This window comes from Corythoichthys intestinalis, chromosome 7 (genome assembly GCF_030265065.1).
Source record: "Corythoichthys intestinalis isolate RoL2023-P3 chromosome 7, ASM3026506v1, whole genome shotgun sequence".
Lineage (NCBI taxonomy): Eukaryota > Metazoa > Chordata > Actinopteri > Syngnathiformes > Syngnathidae > Corythoichthys > Corythoichthys intestinalis.
Window position 1 is genome coordinate 55,798,712 of NC_080401.1, and position 18,653 is coordinate 55,817,364.

Below are 18,653 nucleotides of genomic sequence, written 5' to 3' on the forward strand. Positions count from 1 at the left end.
AATCTGTGGAGGGAGTTGAAAGCCCGTGTTGCCCAACGACAGCCCCAAAACATCACTGCTCTAGAGGAGATTTGCATGGAGGAATGGGCCAAAATAGCAGCAACAGTGTGTGAAAAGCTTGTGAAGAGTTACAGAAAACATTTGGCCTCCGTTATTGCCAACAAAGGGTACATAACAAAGTATTGAGATGAACTTTTGGTAATGACCAAATACTTATTTTCCACCATGATTTGCAAATAAATTCTTTAAAAATCAAACAATGTGATTTTCTGTTTTGTTTTTTTCCACATTCTGTCTCTCGTGGTTGAGGTCTACCCATGTTGACAATTACAGGCCTCTCTAATCTTTTCAAGTAGGAGAACTTGCACAACTGGTGGTTGGCTAAATACTTATTTGCCCCACTGTAACTCGGAAATTAAGGCTATTGTCAAAAATTGTGAATTTCGGGTTTGGGGTTGGGCATTGTTTTAATTCGAACGGTTCCAGTTCCGATTCCAATTCCACGTTTCGATTCCGGTTCCAAACGATTCTCGATTCCAATTCTTTTAATAGGCAGGGTAAAAAATAATTGCAAAGTTTATGTTAATTTCTTATCTTCTCGATTATTTTTTGAAATTATTTGAATTTTAAATCAAACTTTGCTGTGAATTTCTCTCATGGCTATTTTTAACTTGTATATAAATATCAGTGAATATTATGTAAGTTTGTTTCCACAGGAATGCACTTTCACAAAGATGTTTATTCTTCAAAAGCTCACGGAGAAAACAATTACACACATTCTTTTGCCTATGTTTTAGAGTGTCTTATGCTGCAGGCATTTTTACATGTTATTGAGCTCCCACTGATGGGCTAACCTGGTGCAGAATATCAAACAAACAAACAAACAAACAAACAAACAAAAACAAAACAAAAAAAACAAGCAGAAGACAGACGTAATTTAGTGTTTTATTTACCTGGTTCTGACTGGTTAGAGAACCGGTGCAGCGCGTCAAATATGCGGCACTCAGCTATACACTACTCCGCACTTATATTCCATGAAGCCGGAGGTGTTCAATCATATCGGTCGTGCAACCAGCTTTGCGTGATATAGCTGTGTTGCAAATGTTGCAGTGAGCTGACTGGTCATTGTTCTTTGTGAAGTTGAGCCAAACTTTTGAGCATCGCCGCACAGTGGCAACGATATAAATCAAGTTGCAATGCACAAACACTTCATGTGGCTTCTTCTTCGTGGTGTTTTGGCAGCTAATTTTTCCGGTCCGCGGTCGAGGCATCGAAACTTGGAATTAAAATAAAAACACATGAACGGTTCCGGGAGAACCCTAGTGTTAATCCCAGATCCCATTGATGTTTGATGCGCAACCCTATTCGGGTTAGGGTTTAGGGGTTAGGGTTAATATCAATGCCAATGTAAAACAATGCAAATTGACTGCACAATAATCAACAACACACAAATAAATTGCACAGTGCAATAAACACAAAGGTGGGGGCGGCCGCGAATGCGCACGCACATCCCAGAAGTACCTGGTCTATAACGCTGTCAATTTGGCCACAAAACGTGGCGGCAACTAAGCACTTTACACTCAATCGGACTTTCAACACGTCCCAAAGATGCGAAACGAACACCTCACCTCACGGCATAAATGTTCAACACGAATATGACTTGAAGAGGAGTGATGACTACCTGCTGTTGCAACAGCAAAGCTACGAAATGGCCGTGCAAGTAGCAGCTTCAACCTATCACTGGAACCCTGCAAAATGAAGGAAAAATACTCATGTACATCCATGGACACACACAGATCAACATTCCCTTGGACAATCTAACAGGTGGCTGCACTCGGTTCGAATGTGCACTCGCGATTATCACTTCTTTCTCAGCTCCAAAACACTTAACGCGTGTGACTCGAGATTAAAACAGGATGTAACTATGAGCGGTTACCATGGAAACTAACGCGTAGTGGAAAGTTTTGCTATTCAAAATGCTCTTTGTACACAACTACAATATTCTTTATTTTACATATATTATGAGGCAATAACAAAATAGTAACGCACAGACACAAAGCTAACTTCAATCAGATTACTGGTTTGGAAAAATGAATGAGTTAGATTGCTCGTTACTGAAAGAAAGTAATCAGATTATAATAGACGGAGGTGGCTAGGTGATCAGATCAACACAAAGTGCATTATTGTAACAGTATTTTTGGAAAGAAACACACATAAATGGGCCAAAAATGCACAAACACCATTATGAGGATCGTTATCAGGCTCCTGCAGAGCTTGCTGATGAGCTGATCATGTGATTCAGGTGTGTTAAAGGAGGGAGAGATGGAAAACAAGATGGATAGGGGCTCTCGAAAGCCAGATTTGGGCACCCCTGGTCTATAACAACAACGCCAACTTGGTGATGAAAATACACTCAGCTGGTAAACAGTACATTATTTTCAACAATTAGTCTCAGCTGGACGCCACGAACTGTCTGAAAAAAAAAAAAAAGTTGCCCGAGAGTTTAAGACGACGCTCGCTACGCTAAATGCTAATGCTAATGCGAATGTTATGCCAACACTACGAGTTACATGTGATAATCACTCAGCACAGACTTTTAAAGGCTAAAGCATCTCTTACCAAGATAAGAAAATAAATCTTACCTTGTGTTTTGAAACAAGCTACCCTGGTGCCTCGGGAAGTTCAGGTTAGGTGTCAATTTCGGGGAGGAAGACTGTAAACGTGCATATGTTTTGGGGGCATTCCCAACGTCAGAAAATTGATTATCTCCTCTCTCCTCTGAGATGTTGGAGTCCTGTGGCATTTTTCTTCAGAGCAACTGCACTATGAACCAGATTAAAAGGCACGGCAAACAATATGGTCAGGCCGGCCTCAGATGTTTGGATGCTCCCCACGGTGCTGATCTCACCCCGTTGAAAAGGAAACCGCCGCGCTTCGTAATGAAGACGCTTGTCCTGCCGGAGGAAGGAAGGAAGGGGGGGAGAAAAAGACAGGAATTCATAGTGATGTTAACTTCATGGGTTCTGTTTTAGGTTTAACACTTTATTAAAGGCACTTATTGATTAGTTGCCATTGATGGCGTTAGATGCCCATTCCATTCGGACCGGGTGAGTCCAGTCCAACACTGAAACATGAATTTTTACAGCTAGTCCTAGATGGAAGTTGTCAATGATAGGCAATGAGTTAATAGTAAATATTGTTAATTAAAATATATATATATATATTGAAAATACATAAAAATAAAATATTTACTGTTTTTTTAAAATTATTTTTTAAAGTTTATTTTTTAGAACGGAAGCATGAATTCACAATTAAAAAAAAAAAAAATTACTCATCTTTTATTAAAAACTAAAAAGTTGTTTTTATTTATTTTATTAACTTATTCACTGCCAATTTTGACGTGTAGCACTGTCAATGGCATCTATTGAATTAAAAGTAATTATTTTCCAATTAATTGTTTTCATATTTACAAGGGAAAATAAAAAAAAAGAAGAAGAACTTTTTAACACTCATTTTTACATTGAATTTTAAAATAAAACATTTTGAATATATAAAAGGGAAAAATGTCGAATATTATTTTTTTAATGTTCAATTAAAAATAATTAACAAACTTAATGAAAACGTGAATATGTGTGGGTTTTTTAAAATTTTAATTCATAAATATTACACATTAATTCATAAAATAGAGCTTTAAAATAAAAAGTTTAAAATGAATTAGATGTCTTTCGTGCTGAATGGGAAGCAATAAGTTAAAAACATATGTAAATATGGAAAAATACAATAATGATTAATAATTTTAAATATATATAATTATAATTGAGACCTGACGTCCACATTTGCAGACATTTTGGGTCATTCATGCCACGCTTGTATACCAAATATTGTTTAAAATTTGTTTTGTTTTGTTTTAATGACCAAAAATAGTCACTTAGAAGCAAAAGGCAGATTAGTATTCTTTACTAAATTTACAAACCCTAACCAGTTTTCTACTTCAGAAACTCATGCGTTTAGACTTTATTTGAAATCTGTGTCATAAGATTGTCCTAATGGTGACATGACATCTGTCAAGAACATAAATGAAGGCTTATGACACATGTCATTTAGTAAATTATGTCACTGGATGCAATATTGATATTTTTTTCAAATGTCTTTGGTTTAGGATTATAGTTTAAGAACTACAGTGATATGAAAAAGTATCTGAACCCTTCGGAATTTCTCACATTATAAAATCACCATCAAATGTGATCTGATCTTTGTCAAAATCACACAGATGAAAAAAAAACTGTGTCTGACTTAACTAAAACCACCCAAAAATTTATAGATTTTCATATTTTAATGAGGATAGCATGCAAACAATGACAGAAGGGGGAAAATAAGTAAGTGAACCATCTGCCTAAAGACTCTTAAAGAGCTATTGAAACCATATTTTACCAAACAATTTAAGTCAGGTGTGTGCCCAATCACTGATGAGTGGTTTAAAGCTGCCCTGACCACTACAAAACACACATATGGTAAGAATTGTCTTGATGATCATGGCTCGATCAAAAGAGCTGTCGGAAAACCTGTGATCAAGGATTATTGATTTGTATAAAGCTGGGAAAGGATACAAAACCATCTCTAAAAGTCTGGATGTTCATCAATCGACAATCAGAGAAGTTGTCTATCAATGAAGAGAGTTTGGTACTGCTGCTCCTCTCCCAAGGAGTGGCTGTCCACCAAGATGGGGCCAAGAGTTAAGTGCAGAATACTCCGAGAGGTAAAAAAGAACCCTAGAGTGTCTACTAAAGACTTCCAGAAATCACTGGCATAGTCCAATATCTATGTGCACACAACAACTATATGTAAAACTATGGCCAAAAATGGTGTTCATGGGAGGACTCCACGGGGGAAGCCACTGCTGTCTAAAAAAACATTGTTACTCGTTTAATATTCGCAAGAATGCACTTGGACACTCCAAAGAAGTTTTGGCAAAAATATTTTGTGGACTGATGAAACCAAACTTGAATTTTTTGGGAGCAACACACAATGTCATATGTGGAGGAAAAATGGAACAGCTCACCAACATCAACACCTCATCCCCACAGTGAAGCATGGTGGGGGGGCCCATCATGATTTGGGGATGTTTTGTTGTCTCAGGGCCTGGACAACTTGCAATCATTAATGGAAGAATGAATTCAAAAGTTTATTGGCCTTTTTTGTAGGAAAACACGAGGCATTTGTCAGACAGTTGAAGCTAAAAAGAGGATGGATGCTGCAACAAAACAATAATCCAAAACACAGAAGTAAATCAACTTCAGAATGGTTTCAGAGGAACAAAATACACGTTCTGGAGTGGCCAAATTCCAAAGTCCAGACCTGAACCCCATTGAGATGCTGTGGCATGACCTAAAGACAGCGATTCATGCCAGACATCCCAGGAATCTGACTGAACTACAGCAGTTTTGTACAGAAGAATGGGCCAAGATTAGTCCTGATTGATGTGCCGAACTGATCTGCAGCTACAGGAAGCATCTGGTTGAAGTTAGAGGCCACAAAAAAATGTGATGGTTCACGTACTTATTTGTCCCCCTTCTGTCATTGTTTGCTTACTATCCTCATTAAAATATGAAAAACTATAAATGTTTGGGTGGTTTTAGTTGATGCAGACACTGTTTTTTCATCTTTGTGATTTGACAAAGATCAGATCACATTTGACGGTGATTTTATGCCGAAATGTGAGAAATTCCAAAGGGTTCAGATACTTTTTCATACCACTGTATGTTAAGGTTAGGACACCTAATGACATATGTCATAAACATTTATTCATATTTATGACAGTGTTATGTCACAATTATGACGGTCTTATGACACTGAGTTCAAATAAAGTGTTACAACTCATGCTCTAATCAGATTTTTTTTAACCTCAAAATCTGACCCCCCAGCCCCCACCCTCCCCAAAAAAACAAACACCTGAAAACCGTTTTCTTCTCCCCGGATAAAGAACCCTGGACCAATCTTTCAAAAGCCAACGTCAGAAGCTGTCGACTTCCCTAAAACTAACTTCCAAACAAATCAGTTTCTTAAAAAAAATCTATTCTTCTAGTAGTGGTAGTAGAAGTAGGGGCTCTTTGTTGGTATTCCGAAACTCTAGAGGGGAAAACTGTCTTCATCAGAGAGGAACCTCCTGCTGCAGCACAGGGAGGGAGGGGCTCAACTTGACCCTAGAGATGACCTTCCCGATCTCTACCTGAAACCTTTCAAAGCTGAACCTGTCTTCTCTCCTCCAACCACTCCCCCATGCAACGATTCCTGCAAAATGGAGGTCATAGCCCTAAACCTAACCCCCCCCCAGGGTTCTTTTATGAGGTCGCAAATGACAGACAAGCGCCTAACTGCATTTACCCTCTGTGCCAGACGATGGCGCCACACCACGCAGATATTAATGGCCCTATACGTGCCTGGACTTGGTACAATCCGCACTTCTGGAATGTCACCTAATTAAATTCAAACGCAAGGTTAACTGTATTCTGTGCGCTTCAACAAAGAATGTAATTAAAGGCAATGCGATTTGATGTTAAAAAATTATGAAAGGGTTGGGTTTAATACTGATAAGAATCAGGTATGCGTTGCCAATATAAACGGCAGTTACACTGTGTTTGCAAGGTATTTATGCTTTGCTAATGAGCGCCTGTCTCCAAACCCCTCCGTTCCATCACTCTCGTTCTGATTGGCCGGCTGTCGCTAATCCCCACCCACTGTTTCAATATGCTATCTCCAATTGGCTAAAACGCTATGACGTCACGCAAACAGAAGGCATTTCTACAGGCGCTCGCTTCCTTGTCAGAAACACACAACGTACTTGAAGCGTGCAGTTCGCAGGAGCTCCGGACCGGACAGAAAATCAGCGGCACCTTCGGCACTTCGCAACCCGTCCAAGGCACGCTCCTGTCGGTGTGAGGAACTTACGGCGATGCAGACTCCTACGCTTTCCACCACTATGGACTCCGCGTATTCCCTTCATAACCGAGCGCCGAGGCAGTAGAACGGTGGAAATACTATAACTGAAAAACTCACTTTCCCCCCAGATTTTTTGATAAATTGACGAGCATTTTTTTTAGGGGGTGGGGAAGTTCCTCCTGCTCGTTCACTCTACAACACTTTAAAGTAGGTGAGTTTTGTTTTGGTTTGTCCATTAATGCTAAAATGTGGTTGACAGCCTTGTTTTGAAAAAGGGTGGTATGGTCACTTTTTGTATTATAAAGTATGCTAGTTGTCTGCTAACATGTGCTTGTCCGAAAATACTTAAAACGACGCTTTTTTTTTAGATTTCAAATGAAGAATTTGAGATTTAGCTGATGCTATCGCTAGTTCGTAATTGCCCAGCCGTGTAATTACCAGAGTGAAGTTAAAAGCCTTCCTCACTGTGTGAAACTTGACGATGGCTGCGTCTTGTTTACCCGGGGAGTCACTTTCAGGTCGCCTCCTTCCTCCTCCTCCTCCTCTTCCTCAGATGTAATCAGCTCTAAAGGTAGGCTGCCTGCTTTGTCCCTAAGAGCCATCGCTAATGGCTTTAGTGAATAGACCCCCCACCCTCTCCTTCATCCCCCTTCCTCTTCCTCAGACCCAATTAGCCTACCTGCCTTTAGCAAAAGATTTGTCTGCCTCGCCAAATCGGATGGGGATTACTTTTAAGTGACATGTAACAGCTGCCTGATGTAAGAACGTTTGCCAAAGGGGTGTCCGTTTTTTGAAGGAAACTGGTGAATGATCCAGGTGAGGAACAAAAGTTGACAAAGAATGAAAAATGTTCAAAGCAGCAGCAGTAGAGTTGCCAGCTCCCTGGAAAAACAACAAAAATAAGGATACCTCATAATGGCTGTCCCAAACGATTATTTTTCTCCTGATTAGTCCAGACTTTTTTAACAGTTAGTCATTTAAAAAAAATTTTTTAATACTAATCTTGCAATTAAAGTTGACGATTATGGTTTATCCCTACACTAAACACAACTAAAAACTAGAGGATGCCGATCGATCGGGTCCGATCACGTCATTTTCAAAGTACAGTGATACCTCGGCTCACAAACGCTTAAGCTCACGAACTTTTCGCCTCAAGAACATTACATTCGCGAGCATATAGTCTCTGCTGACGAACTAGTTTTCGGCGGACGAACCAAACCACGCGGTCGAACAGCGCCACGAGAAGCTGACGCACGCTCACGGCATCCCAGTTCGTCCCCTCCCTTTCGTTGAGTGCGGACGTGGTTTGTGTTTGATAGACAGTTTGGACCATATTGAGTGTACTTTTGCTATTATGGGACCGAAAAAGACCCCACCACAGGCTAGTGTTAAGCCTAAGAAGACATTAAAGAAAATAAGGTATATTTTTGTGTAGTTGTGTAGGACCTTATTTAGTAGAAAATTATGTTTTATGGGGACCTGGGAACGGATTATTCTCATTTAAATGGTTTCTTATGGGAAATAAATGTTCGGAAGACGAACTTTTCGCCTTACACACACTTTCTGGGAACCAATTATGTTCGTGAGCTGAGGTATCACTGTATCAGAATCGGCAAAAAAATATCGGCCATGCCTTTTTTAAATATATTTATATATTTGTAATTAAATCGTTTTCTAATTGTATTTAATGTTACAGACATAATATGTTTCACTCTTCCAGAGTCTTTAGTTTAGGCTTAAGGTAGGGTTATCAAATGTATCCTAATAACGGCATTAATTAATTAAAAAAAAAAAAATCATGTTACAATATTTAACGCAATTAATGCATGCGCTGCACTACCCACTCACGCAATGGCGCGCTCAATCTGTAATGGCGCCGTTTTACCTATACAGAGAGATAAAAGGCAACATAAAATGAGTAGAGTGAATTTTGGCAGCCTTTGGAGCCTTTTTTTAATTGGCTAAAACCTTACAATCCCTCTCCCTACGATTAGAAATATCATGGGAAGCAATGTGGGGAAGCAAGGTAGCAATTGATCTTTATCTTAACTCTTTATGTTATTTGCCAACGCAGAGAAGATATATCAATTGGTAGCACTACGCACAGTAATGGTTCCACTTCCCATCATGCATTTGGGCATGACTACAGTATAATTTACTGAACGCTCAACAAATACACTAGATGGCAATATTTAGTCACAATATACAAAGTCACAAGTCTTTCTATCCGTGGATCCCTCTCACAGAAAGAATGTTAATAATGTAAATGCCATCTTGAGGATTTATTGTCATAATAAACAAATACAGTACTTATGTACTGTATGTTGAATGTATATGTTCGTCCGAGTTTTATTCATTTTTTCTTAATGCATTGCCAAAATGTATATGATCGGGAAAAATTATCGGGAATGATTGGAATTGAATCGGGAGCAAAAAAAAAAAAAAAACGGATCGGGAAATATCGGGATCGGCAGATACTCAAACTAAAACGATCGGGATCGGATCGGGAGCAAAAAAACATGATCGGAACAACCCTACTAAAAACCCTAACACGAGTAGGGTTTTTAGTTAGGTGATAGTTGTAGCAATCCCGAGTGATAGCAACATCAGGAAAAAAGAACATGAAAAGCTGGAGAAATAGAGATAGAGAAAATGTGGGGAGTGAAGGCAAACAGTGGTGCCAGTAGTGATCGGGACACTAGGGGCAGTAACCCCCAAGCTGGTTGCATTGCTCCATCAATAGAGCGCAATCCTCGGGACAGCTAAGATCCTGCGCAGAACCCTCAAGCTCCCAGGCCTCTGGTAGAGGACCGAGCTTGGATGGAGAGACCATACCGCCCGGGTGGGCGAGACAACGATTTTTGATTTAAAAAATTTTTTTTTTTATACACAGTATGTACAGTGGTACCTCTACATACGGAGTTAATTCGTTCCAGGACCTTGTTTGTAAGTCAAAATGGTTGTATGTCGAGCAGGATTTTCCCATAAGAGTTAGGGGTGTAATGGTACACAAAAATCTCAGTTCGGTACGTACCTTGGTTTTGAGGTCATGGTTCGGTTCATTTTCGGTAAAGTAAGAAAACAAAATGCAAAATATAAATGTGCTAGTTGTTTACAACACATCTTTGTGCTTTCAACAATAGGAACATTAGCCTATACAAAGCTAGAATTCTGCTCAAAAAGTAGTGGGTATTTAAAGATAATCCAACAACAATTTGCTTTTCAGACCCCGCGTATTGGTCAGCTTTCTTTCTGAAAGAAAGAAGAAAAAAGAAGTCCTGTGCTAAAGAGAAAAGCAATCCCAATGACAAAGATTTTAACATGTATTTTACAAATGAAATGCCTCAATAAATCAGTTTTTTTTCTTATGAACGGTTTTCAAAAGCTTTATTGGTGGATTTTCTCAAGTTAAAGCGCCACACAGAAATTAGTAAATGTAATTGTGTAAGCAGGATCTGTGTATTCTTATTATTTAATTACAGGTGTTTTAGCTCATTTCCATTTATTTCATTTAAATGGGCTATTATTTATTTTATTACGTGTTTATATTTTACAAATGTGATGTAGTATTCATTTATATTGTATATTTTATAGAGGTGCACGATAATTATCGGTTCGATAATAGGAATTATGACGTCATCCCAATAAATCCAATAACATTGTATATTATCGGGCGGCCCAATTTGGGCCTATTAATATTAATTTTGGGACGATGTCGGTGGATTGGGATGTGTGCGTTTTTTTCCACTCCTGTTTACATACCTATATAATGTTATTGGATTTATTGGGATGACGTCATAATAATTTGTACATCATAGATATCACGTTTTTACATGATGGCAATCATGTTTTTACATCATAGATGTCCGGTTATTACATGATAGTTATCCTGTTTTTACATGACATTTATCACATTTTTAGATGATAATAATCACTCCTGTTCATGTCATCACGAAAATTCTGGTTAGGTCAAAGGCAAATCTATGCTGAATCCACCACTGGTATTTTTGACCTACAGGTGTTCAAAAACTCAGGTGAATTTACATTGAAAAATTATATATATATTATCGGTTATCGTATCAGTATCGGCCTTAAGGAGCAGGAAGTTATCGATATCGGATTCAAAAAATGGATATCGTGCACCCCTAATATTTTATGTTGTATAACTTTAGTTTCTATGTGAATATTAGTTCCTACTTGTTTTGTTGTGGTAGGAGAGTTTTGTATTGAACACGGGGCCGTGTTGGTTATTATTATAGCAGAGAAGACCGCAGTAAATCAACAAAGACAAGTCAACTGTGCCCCGATCTACCACTCAAGAGATCTGATGGACTCAAAAAGTGGGTTACGATTGCATATTAGTTTGAAAATCGACCAGATCCACCGTATTTTTACACTAGTGACTTCCGGTCTGCCCGATTCTAGCTACTGGTAGTACTATTGACGCAGGAGGGTCGCGTTTCGCGTCAAATAATAAACTCTGCCGTTCTTTTTGCATGCATCGCGTTGAGCGGCTTCTGGGACGCGTCTAACACGCGGCCACACTGCGACTGGTGTGCATTGGCTGATTGACTTTAACGCCCGCGTTTCACTGCGTTCTCGCGGCGGCCACGTTGTCGCACCGTTGACGTTTCTGGGTTATACTGTCGTACCGTGTTGGTCCTCATTATAGTAAAGAAGACGGAGCAAATATAATCTACACAACGAAACTGTAATCCGATCGACTCACAGGGTGGCGTGGCTCAGTGGTAGAGTAGTTGTCCCCCAACCCAGAGGTTGTGGGTTCGATTCTTTGCCCTGATGAACTCGCCTAAGTATCCTTGAGCAAGATACTGAACCCCACGTTGCTCCTGGTGCTGTGTCACCAGTAGGTGAATGGCGAGATAGTGTAAGGCGCTTTGAGTGCCTTGAAAGGTGGAAAAGCGCTATATAAGTATAACACCATTTACCATTTACCACAGCCTCGAAAAGTAAGGGTTACATTACATCAGAAACTGAGGACCGAGGACCATGTACCGAAGCGGTTCTATACAAATACATGTACCGTTACACCCTTAGTAAGAGTACATTATAATTCCATTCATTCATTTCGCAGCCGGAAAACCTACACTAAATCCTCAATTATTATTATTAGGTTTAGGGTTTACACAGAGCAAAACAAATTATGAATAAAAAAACTGAATAATAATAGTAGTTATAATAATAGTAATACCTGTAATAATGTAACAAATCAGGTTCTAATGTGGCGGATGTGTTTTGCGTGGTGTACCTGAGTGCACCGTGAGGCTGACTTGACAGAGTGATGGAGGACTTTTTATTTTCACTTTGTTCAGCTGCAGCAGACAGTATGCATGTTGTGTTGCACAAGTTCTGAAATAAATTATAAAAACCTGACGAAGCTGGCGATTTCGTTGGCGATGTTACCACAATAATATTTGTCACCTTAACTTATAAACTTATAACTATAAAGACTGGCGAACGGATGTCGGAGGAGGACCGTGGAGACCGTCTATACTCTACGGCTGTACTGTTGAGCCAGTTCTAGCATGCCAAGCCCCACGCTCATATTTTACCATCATTTCCATCTTCATTGCAATGGTAAGCCTCCTTTTTCTTTTTTCACCACCTGCACGAACATTCTTGGAACCCATGTTGAGTCCTCTCAAAATCTGCCATGCGGAAATTGAAATGAAGATGGAAATAATAGAAAAATATGAGCGTGGTGTGCGCGTGAACTGGCTCCACAAAATGGTCGTAGAATGTCTACGATCTTGTTGGTCCTCCTCCAACCTTCGTTCGCCAGTCTTTATAAGTTACGGTGGCAATTATTGTGATTGTAACTAGGCCTGCAGCTATCGATTATTTTAGTAGTCGATTAATCGACGAACTAGTTAGTTCGAATAATCAAGTAATCGGATAAGGAACATAAAAAATTTAAATGCCTGACCTGAGCCTCAAACGGTATAAAAAAATAAATAAATGAGGATATTCTGGTATGTTAAATTTTGCCAGCTCTAAGCATCACGTTTTGCCCAGACTACTTTTAATGTGGGACAACGCGCTGATGTCACGTGCGTAGAGGAAGAAGCAATAAAAAAAAAAGAAATGAAAAAAAAAAAAAAAAAATTACTGCAGCCGACAGCCGCTACAAACTACGCCCGCATGATGTTAGTGTGGTAGCAGGTAGTGTCCGATGCTCCTCATAGATATCGCATGCATTTCGGATTAGATGTGAAATGACAGACTGGGCAGCGTTAGTAAACAGCCGCCATCTTTAAGCAGTAGACTTCTCATCGCTAATAAATATAATGTTACTGTCACTCGCTCACGTAACGTTAGCCTTTCGGAGGGCTAGGTTTCTATTGATTATGACCACTGTCGATGCGTTGCTAACGTGTCTTGCATACAGACTTTATTTAATCTGTAAAAACACAGCGCTGTAGAGTGATGAGGGTGTAAAATTAAAACATAATAAAGCTAACTGTCAGTTTTAGCTCTGTCGTCATTGCTGAATAAAACACCAAGTACCACTGGTCCCTAATTTGCTCCAATACAGCAGGTATCATACATTTATTTTGAACACTGCAAAAACTCAAAATCCTATCAGTACTTACAGTTTAGACTAACTTGAAACTTAACTAGAACTTAAAAATAGCTTGACACAAATGGAAATTAAATTGAAACACGTGGGAAAAACAAGTAGCTTTGTGTTATCAAGCGTAATTACATTTTTAGGTAAGAAATGTTTTTTTTAATTTTTTTTTATCAGATCTAGAAGTTTTTTGAGTGAAAGCAGTGAATATTTTTCCTAGTCAGATCTTGGATGCAATTGTTGGCTGTTTTCAACAATGCACATCGAAAATAAAGACATTGATTGACTAAAAATGGTTCAATATTGGATTAAATGTCTTTTTTTCTCGTGTATATTTATAATTGCTCTTTACCTTAAAAAAAAAAAAAAAAAAAATGTTTTATCCGATTACTCGATTAGTCGATAGAATTTTCAGTCGATTACTCAATTACTAAAATATTAGATAGCTGCAGCCCTAGTTTAAATCAAATATATCCGCCGCCTCTGTCTTTTTCCTTTACGCAGGTCAGCGCATTGTGTTGCATTAAAAGTAGTATAGAGCTGGCAAAATTAAACAATTCCTCAATTGCTCGATCAATTTTTAAAATCGAGTTACTCAAATTATTCGAGCAATTGTTCAAGCTCTACTACTAGTTTTAAAGATGAGAATTATAAGAGAATATAGGCTGAGTTTTAGCTTCTTGTGCAGCCCATATTCAATGATATTTTCATAACTTGCAACGGGCAGTAGTTTGAGCCCCCCTGCGCCTCAGTGTTGACGCTAACCGAAACAGCAACACCTATTCAGGTTACTAATGACGAAATGATATTGAGTGTTTATCCCGCTTTACATGAAGATTTTTCCCGATGTGTCCCTTGGGGGGCGCGGTCACGCCACATTGTTTTGTATGTCCATGTTTATGCACCATGAGTTGCTTTGGGCTTGTTAGCCTCACTTCCTGATACTTGTTTCATTTTTTGGAAACTAGTCCCCATTTCTGAGAAGATTCTGACATCTAGCTGCTACACAAATATGCGTATGTTCATGTTTATGGGCTAGGAAGTTGCGCTGTTTAGTTAGTTTAGCTTAGTTACCCTCATTTATTGATGTTTTGCTTCATATGTCCATAAAAGTCCACATTTTCTAGGAGATTTAGACATCTTCTCCACAATGTTGTGTATGTTTATGTGCAACACGAAGTAGTTATCAATTCTTGATGCGTTTCTTCTAAGGGTGTAACGGTACATGTATTTGTATTGAACCGTTTCGGTACGCGGTGCTCGGTTCGGAACGGAGGCGTACCGAACGAGTTTCTGACGTAATGCAACACTTACTTTTCGAGGCTGTGAGTCGATCGGGTTACAGTTTCTTTGTGTAGATTATATTTACTCCGTCTTCTCTCCTATAATGAGGACCAACATGGTAGGACAGTATATAACCCAGAAACGTCAACAGCGTGACATCGTGGCCGCCGTGAGAACACATTGAAACGCGGGCGTTAAAGTCAATCAGCCAATGCACACCAGTCGCAGTGCGGCCGCGTGTTAGACGCGTCCCAGAAGCAGCTCAAAGCGACGCACACGAAAAGAACGACAGAGTTTATTATTTGACGCGAGACGCGGCCCTCCTGCATCAATACTACTAGCTAGGATCGGGCAGACCGGAAGTCACTCGTGTAAAAATATGGTGGATCTGGTCGATTTTCAAACTAATATGCAATCGTAACCAGTGTTGTCAGTAACGCGTTACTAACTAACGAGTTACTGTAATCTGATGACTTTTTTCAGTAACGAGTAATCTAACGCGTTCACTTTTCTACACCGGTAATCTGATTAAAGTTAGTTTCCTTAGTGTCTCTGCGTTACTAGTTTTTCATTGCCTCATAACGTATGTAGAATGAAGAATATTGTAGTCATGTACAAAGAGCATTTTGAATAGAAAATGCCAAAATAAAAGGTTCCCGGTACGTGTTTCCATGACAACCTCTTAGCTATTTCCTGTTTTGGTCTCTAGTCACGTGTTGTGGGACTGAGGCGGGTGGACATTCGTGCCGAGTATTGAGACGTTGCGAGGGAATGTTGATCTTTGGATATCCATGAATGAAGGTGAGTATTTTTCCTTCATTCTGGAGGGTATCAGCAAAAGGTTGGACCCCCACATGCGCGGCAGTTTCGTAGCTTTGCCTTAGCAACAACGGGCAGTCATCGCTCCAAGTTGGCAAGCTTTGTTTACATCATATGCGTGTTGCACATTCATGCCGTGAGGTGATGTGTTCGTTTAGCATCTGTGGGATGTGTTGTAAGTTCGACTGAGTTTAAAGTGCTTAGTTGCCGCCACGTTTTGTGGCCTAATTGACCGCGTGTGTGTTGAGAGGAGTACTTCCGGGTTGTTAATGTGCACGGCTGCACGCGCATCCGCGCCCGCCACCACCTTTGTGTTTATTGCACTGTACGATCCACTTGTGTGTTGTTGATTATTGTGCCGTCAGTTTGCATTGTTTTACATTGGCTCTGATATGCTGTTAACCATAACCCGAAATTCAGAAGTTTTGACGTTAGGCTTAATCTTAGAATTAGCGGGGTTTAATTGGTCGGTGGAGTTGATTTCAACGAATTCCAAGCAGTTATTCAGATATTTGTTAGTTTCAGGGTTCCGGAGTGGCTAAGCTAGCGCGAAATTCTGATATTCCCCTTTAAATTCAATCATCGGAAAGTCAATTACATGTGATGACATTTTTTAAATTGAAATGAGCTAAAACGCCTGTAATTAAATAATAAGAATAATACACAGATCCTGTTTACACAACTAAATTTATTAATTTCTGTGTGGCGCTTTAACTTGAGAAAATCCACCAATAAAACTTTTGAAAACCGTTCATAAGAAAAAAAAATGATTTATTGAGGCATTTCATTTGTAAAATACATGTTAAAATCCTTTTCATTGGGATTGCTTTTCTCTTTAGGACAGGACTTCTTTTTTCTTTCTTTCAGAAAGAAAGCTGACCAATACGCGGGGTCTGAAAGGCAAATTGTTGTTGGATTATTATCTTTAAATACCCGCTACTTTTTGAGCGGAATCCTCGCTTTGTATAGGCTAATGTTCCTATTGTTGAAAGCACAAAAGTGTGTAATAAACAACTAGCACATTTATATTTTGCATTTTGTTTTCTTACTGTACCGAAAATGAACCAAACCGTGACCTCAAAACCGAGGTATTGACCGAACTGAGATTTTTGTGTACCGTTACACCCCTAGTTTCTTCTGATTTCTTCAAAATACTTAGAATGTTTTCATTTCATTCTACTAAATCAGACAGATTGTCACTTTACAGTGTTCTGTGCATGTTTAGCTTTCAGAGCTCGCTAGAACTCATTAGTTCCATCGAGTCTTCCTCCCTCCTAAACGTTTTGCTTCATTTTTCCAATTTGGTTAGTGTTTATCATGTAGACGCTTGACACGTGGTTGCTACACAATGTTGTCTATGTTCCAGGGAGCTCATTAAATTATTAGTTCTGCCCAGATTGCCTCGAGCTTTTATGTTTGGTTTCGTTTTCCCTGAAGTCAATTTTCTATAGTTGACTTTGATATTGGTGAAAATAAGCCTGACTCTAGAGTTGCGTGCGTCCATATTTATTTCCTGGAAAGTCTTTGGAAAGTTTTTCCAGGCACCGCTAAAGGATAATCCCGTCTTTTCTCCAAGGCGACGATGCTGAACCCCGGAGGAAACGGCCCGCAGCAGCAGCAACCGCCGTCGACCGGCTCGCTGCCGTGGAAGCGTTGCGCCGGCTGCGGTGGCAAGATCGCCGACCGCTTCCTCTTGTACGCCATGGACGGTTACTGGCACAGCCGCTGCCTCAAGTGCTCGTGCTGCCAGGCGCAGCTGGGCGAAATCGGGACGTCGTGCTACACCAAGAGCGGCATGATCCTCTGCCGGAACGACTACATCAGGTAAAAATTCAAGCGGAAAGATTTCAAAATTGAGTTGGGACCAGGGGCGGATCCACCGGGGGGGCATGGGGTGGCAACTGCCACCCTAAAAGACAGACTTGCCACCACAGTTGGCAAAGATGGGGGGGGGGGGGGAAACCTCCAATCAATTTAACATTTAGTGCCATCAATGCTTTTTTTTTTTTTTTGTAGTGTCTTCATACGATTTCTTAGCAAACTCTGATTCAATATGTGAACACATCTGCCATATATGTTGACACCAGGGGTGTAATAATTGATGCAAATCAATATATCAATTTTTTTAAGCACAATTAAACTTAATTTGATCAGAATGCAAATTATTATAATTACGATATGACGTTTTCATGAAAATTTCACAAAATTGTCAAAACTGATATGTATTTTTTATTGCTTTATATTGACTGGAACTGATTGCGTTAAATGTCTTCATATAATTTTGCATTAAATCGATCGAAGGCTCTCTAATCGAATCGTCACAGAATACTGTTACATGAATGGATGTTAACCATAAAGACATACTCATAGACTTCATAATGATATTATGAAGCGCAGTGCCGATTAATAGGGGGCCTGCATTGTTGGCGTGGCCGTCAAAGTTGACCGAGTGGAATCACAGACAAAGAGCTATTTTCGTTGAAAATTCTTGTGTATAAATGCTTAAATCCCGAACTCTTTATAGATATGGACTTAAATGGTCTCGACTCTTGGTTAAAAGCAAAAAAAAAAAAAAAAAAAAAATGCAGTTAGCATTTATTTTACGTAAATATGTCGAAGTATGATGCCAGTCTGTCAGTCAATGTGGCCGCCGCCATATGTAAACAAAGAGCTTTTTCTGTTAAATTCTTGTGAGTAAATGCTTGAATCCCTAAATTCTTTATAGATATGGACGTAAAAGAGTCTCGATTCTTGGTTAAAAGCAAAAAAACGTGCAGGTAGCATTTATTTTACGTAAATATTGCGAAGTATAATGCCAATGCTCTAGCGGCTAATTTCTCCCATTGAATTTTTACACTTTTCAAAATGCATGCATCGTACGAAAAATATAATAGTTACCTTCAATCCTCCAACAAATCACTCCTGAGGCAATCCTTCCTGTTTGTATGCGGTACAGCTTTCGTACTTTTTCAACATAAATCCCGCGTTGGATCGCAGCTTGTGTCGCTGCGACCGACTGCGA

The 18,653-nt window shown here is 39.4% G+C and overlaps 1 protein-coding gene and 1 long non-coding RNA gene across 3 annotated transcripts in view; one reads left to right on the top strand and one right to left on the bottom strand.

Annotated features, from left to right (window-relative positions):
* Window positions 1–1,054: 1,054 nt before the first annotated feature.
* On the bottom strand, window positions 1,055–7,533 carry LOC130918677 (uncharacterized). The gene is made up of 3 exons (XR_009063808.1): window positions 7,375–7,533; window positions 2,643–2,954; window positions 1,055–1,748 (listed from the first exon to the last, which is right to left on the bottom strand). It is a non-coding gene; the product is annotated as an uncharacterized LOC130918677 (long non-coding RNA).
* Window positions 6,805–18,653, top strand: part of lmo4b (LIM domain only 4b) — a 53,562-nt gene continuing 41,713 nt past the window's right edge. The window contains exons 1-2 of one of the 2 annotated variants that reach the window (XM_057840591.1): window positions 6,805–7,143; window positions 17,208–17,455. In XM_057840591.1, coding sequence (XP_057696574.1) covers window positions 17,214–17,455 — 242 coding nt within the window. In that variant the 5' untranslated portion in view covers window positions 6,805–7,143; window positions 17,208–17,213. Of the gene's footprint in view, window positions 7,148–17,207; window positions 17,456–18,653 lie in introns of both variants that reach the window. The other variant, XM_057840590.1, reaches the window with a different exon arrangement.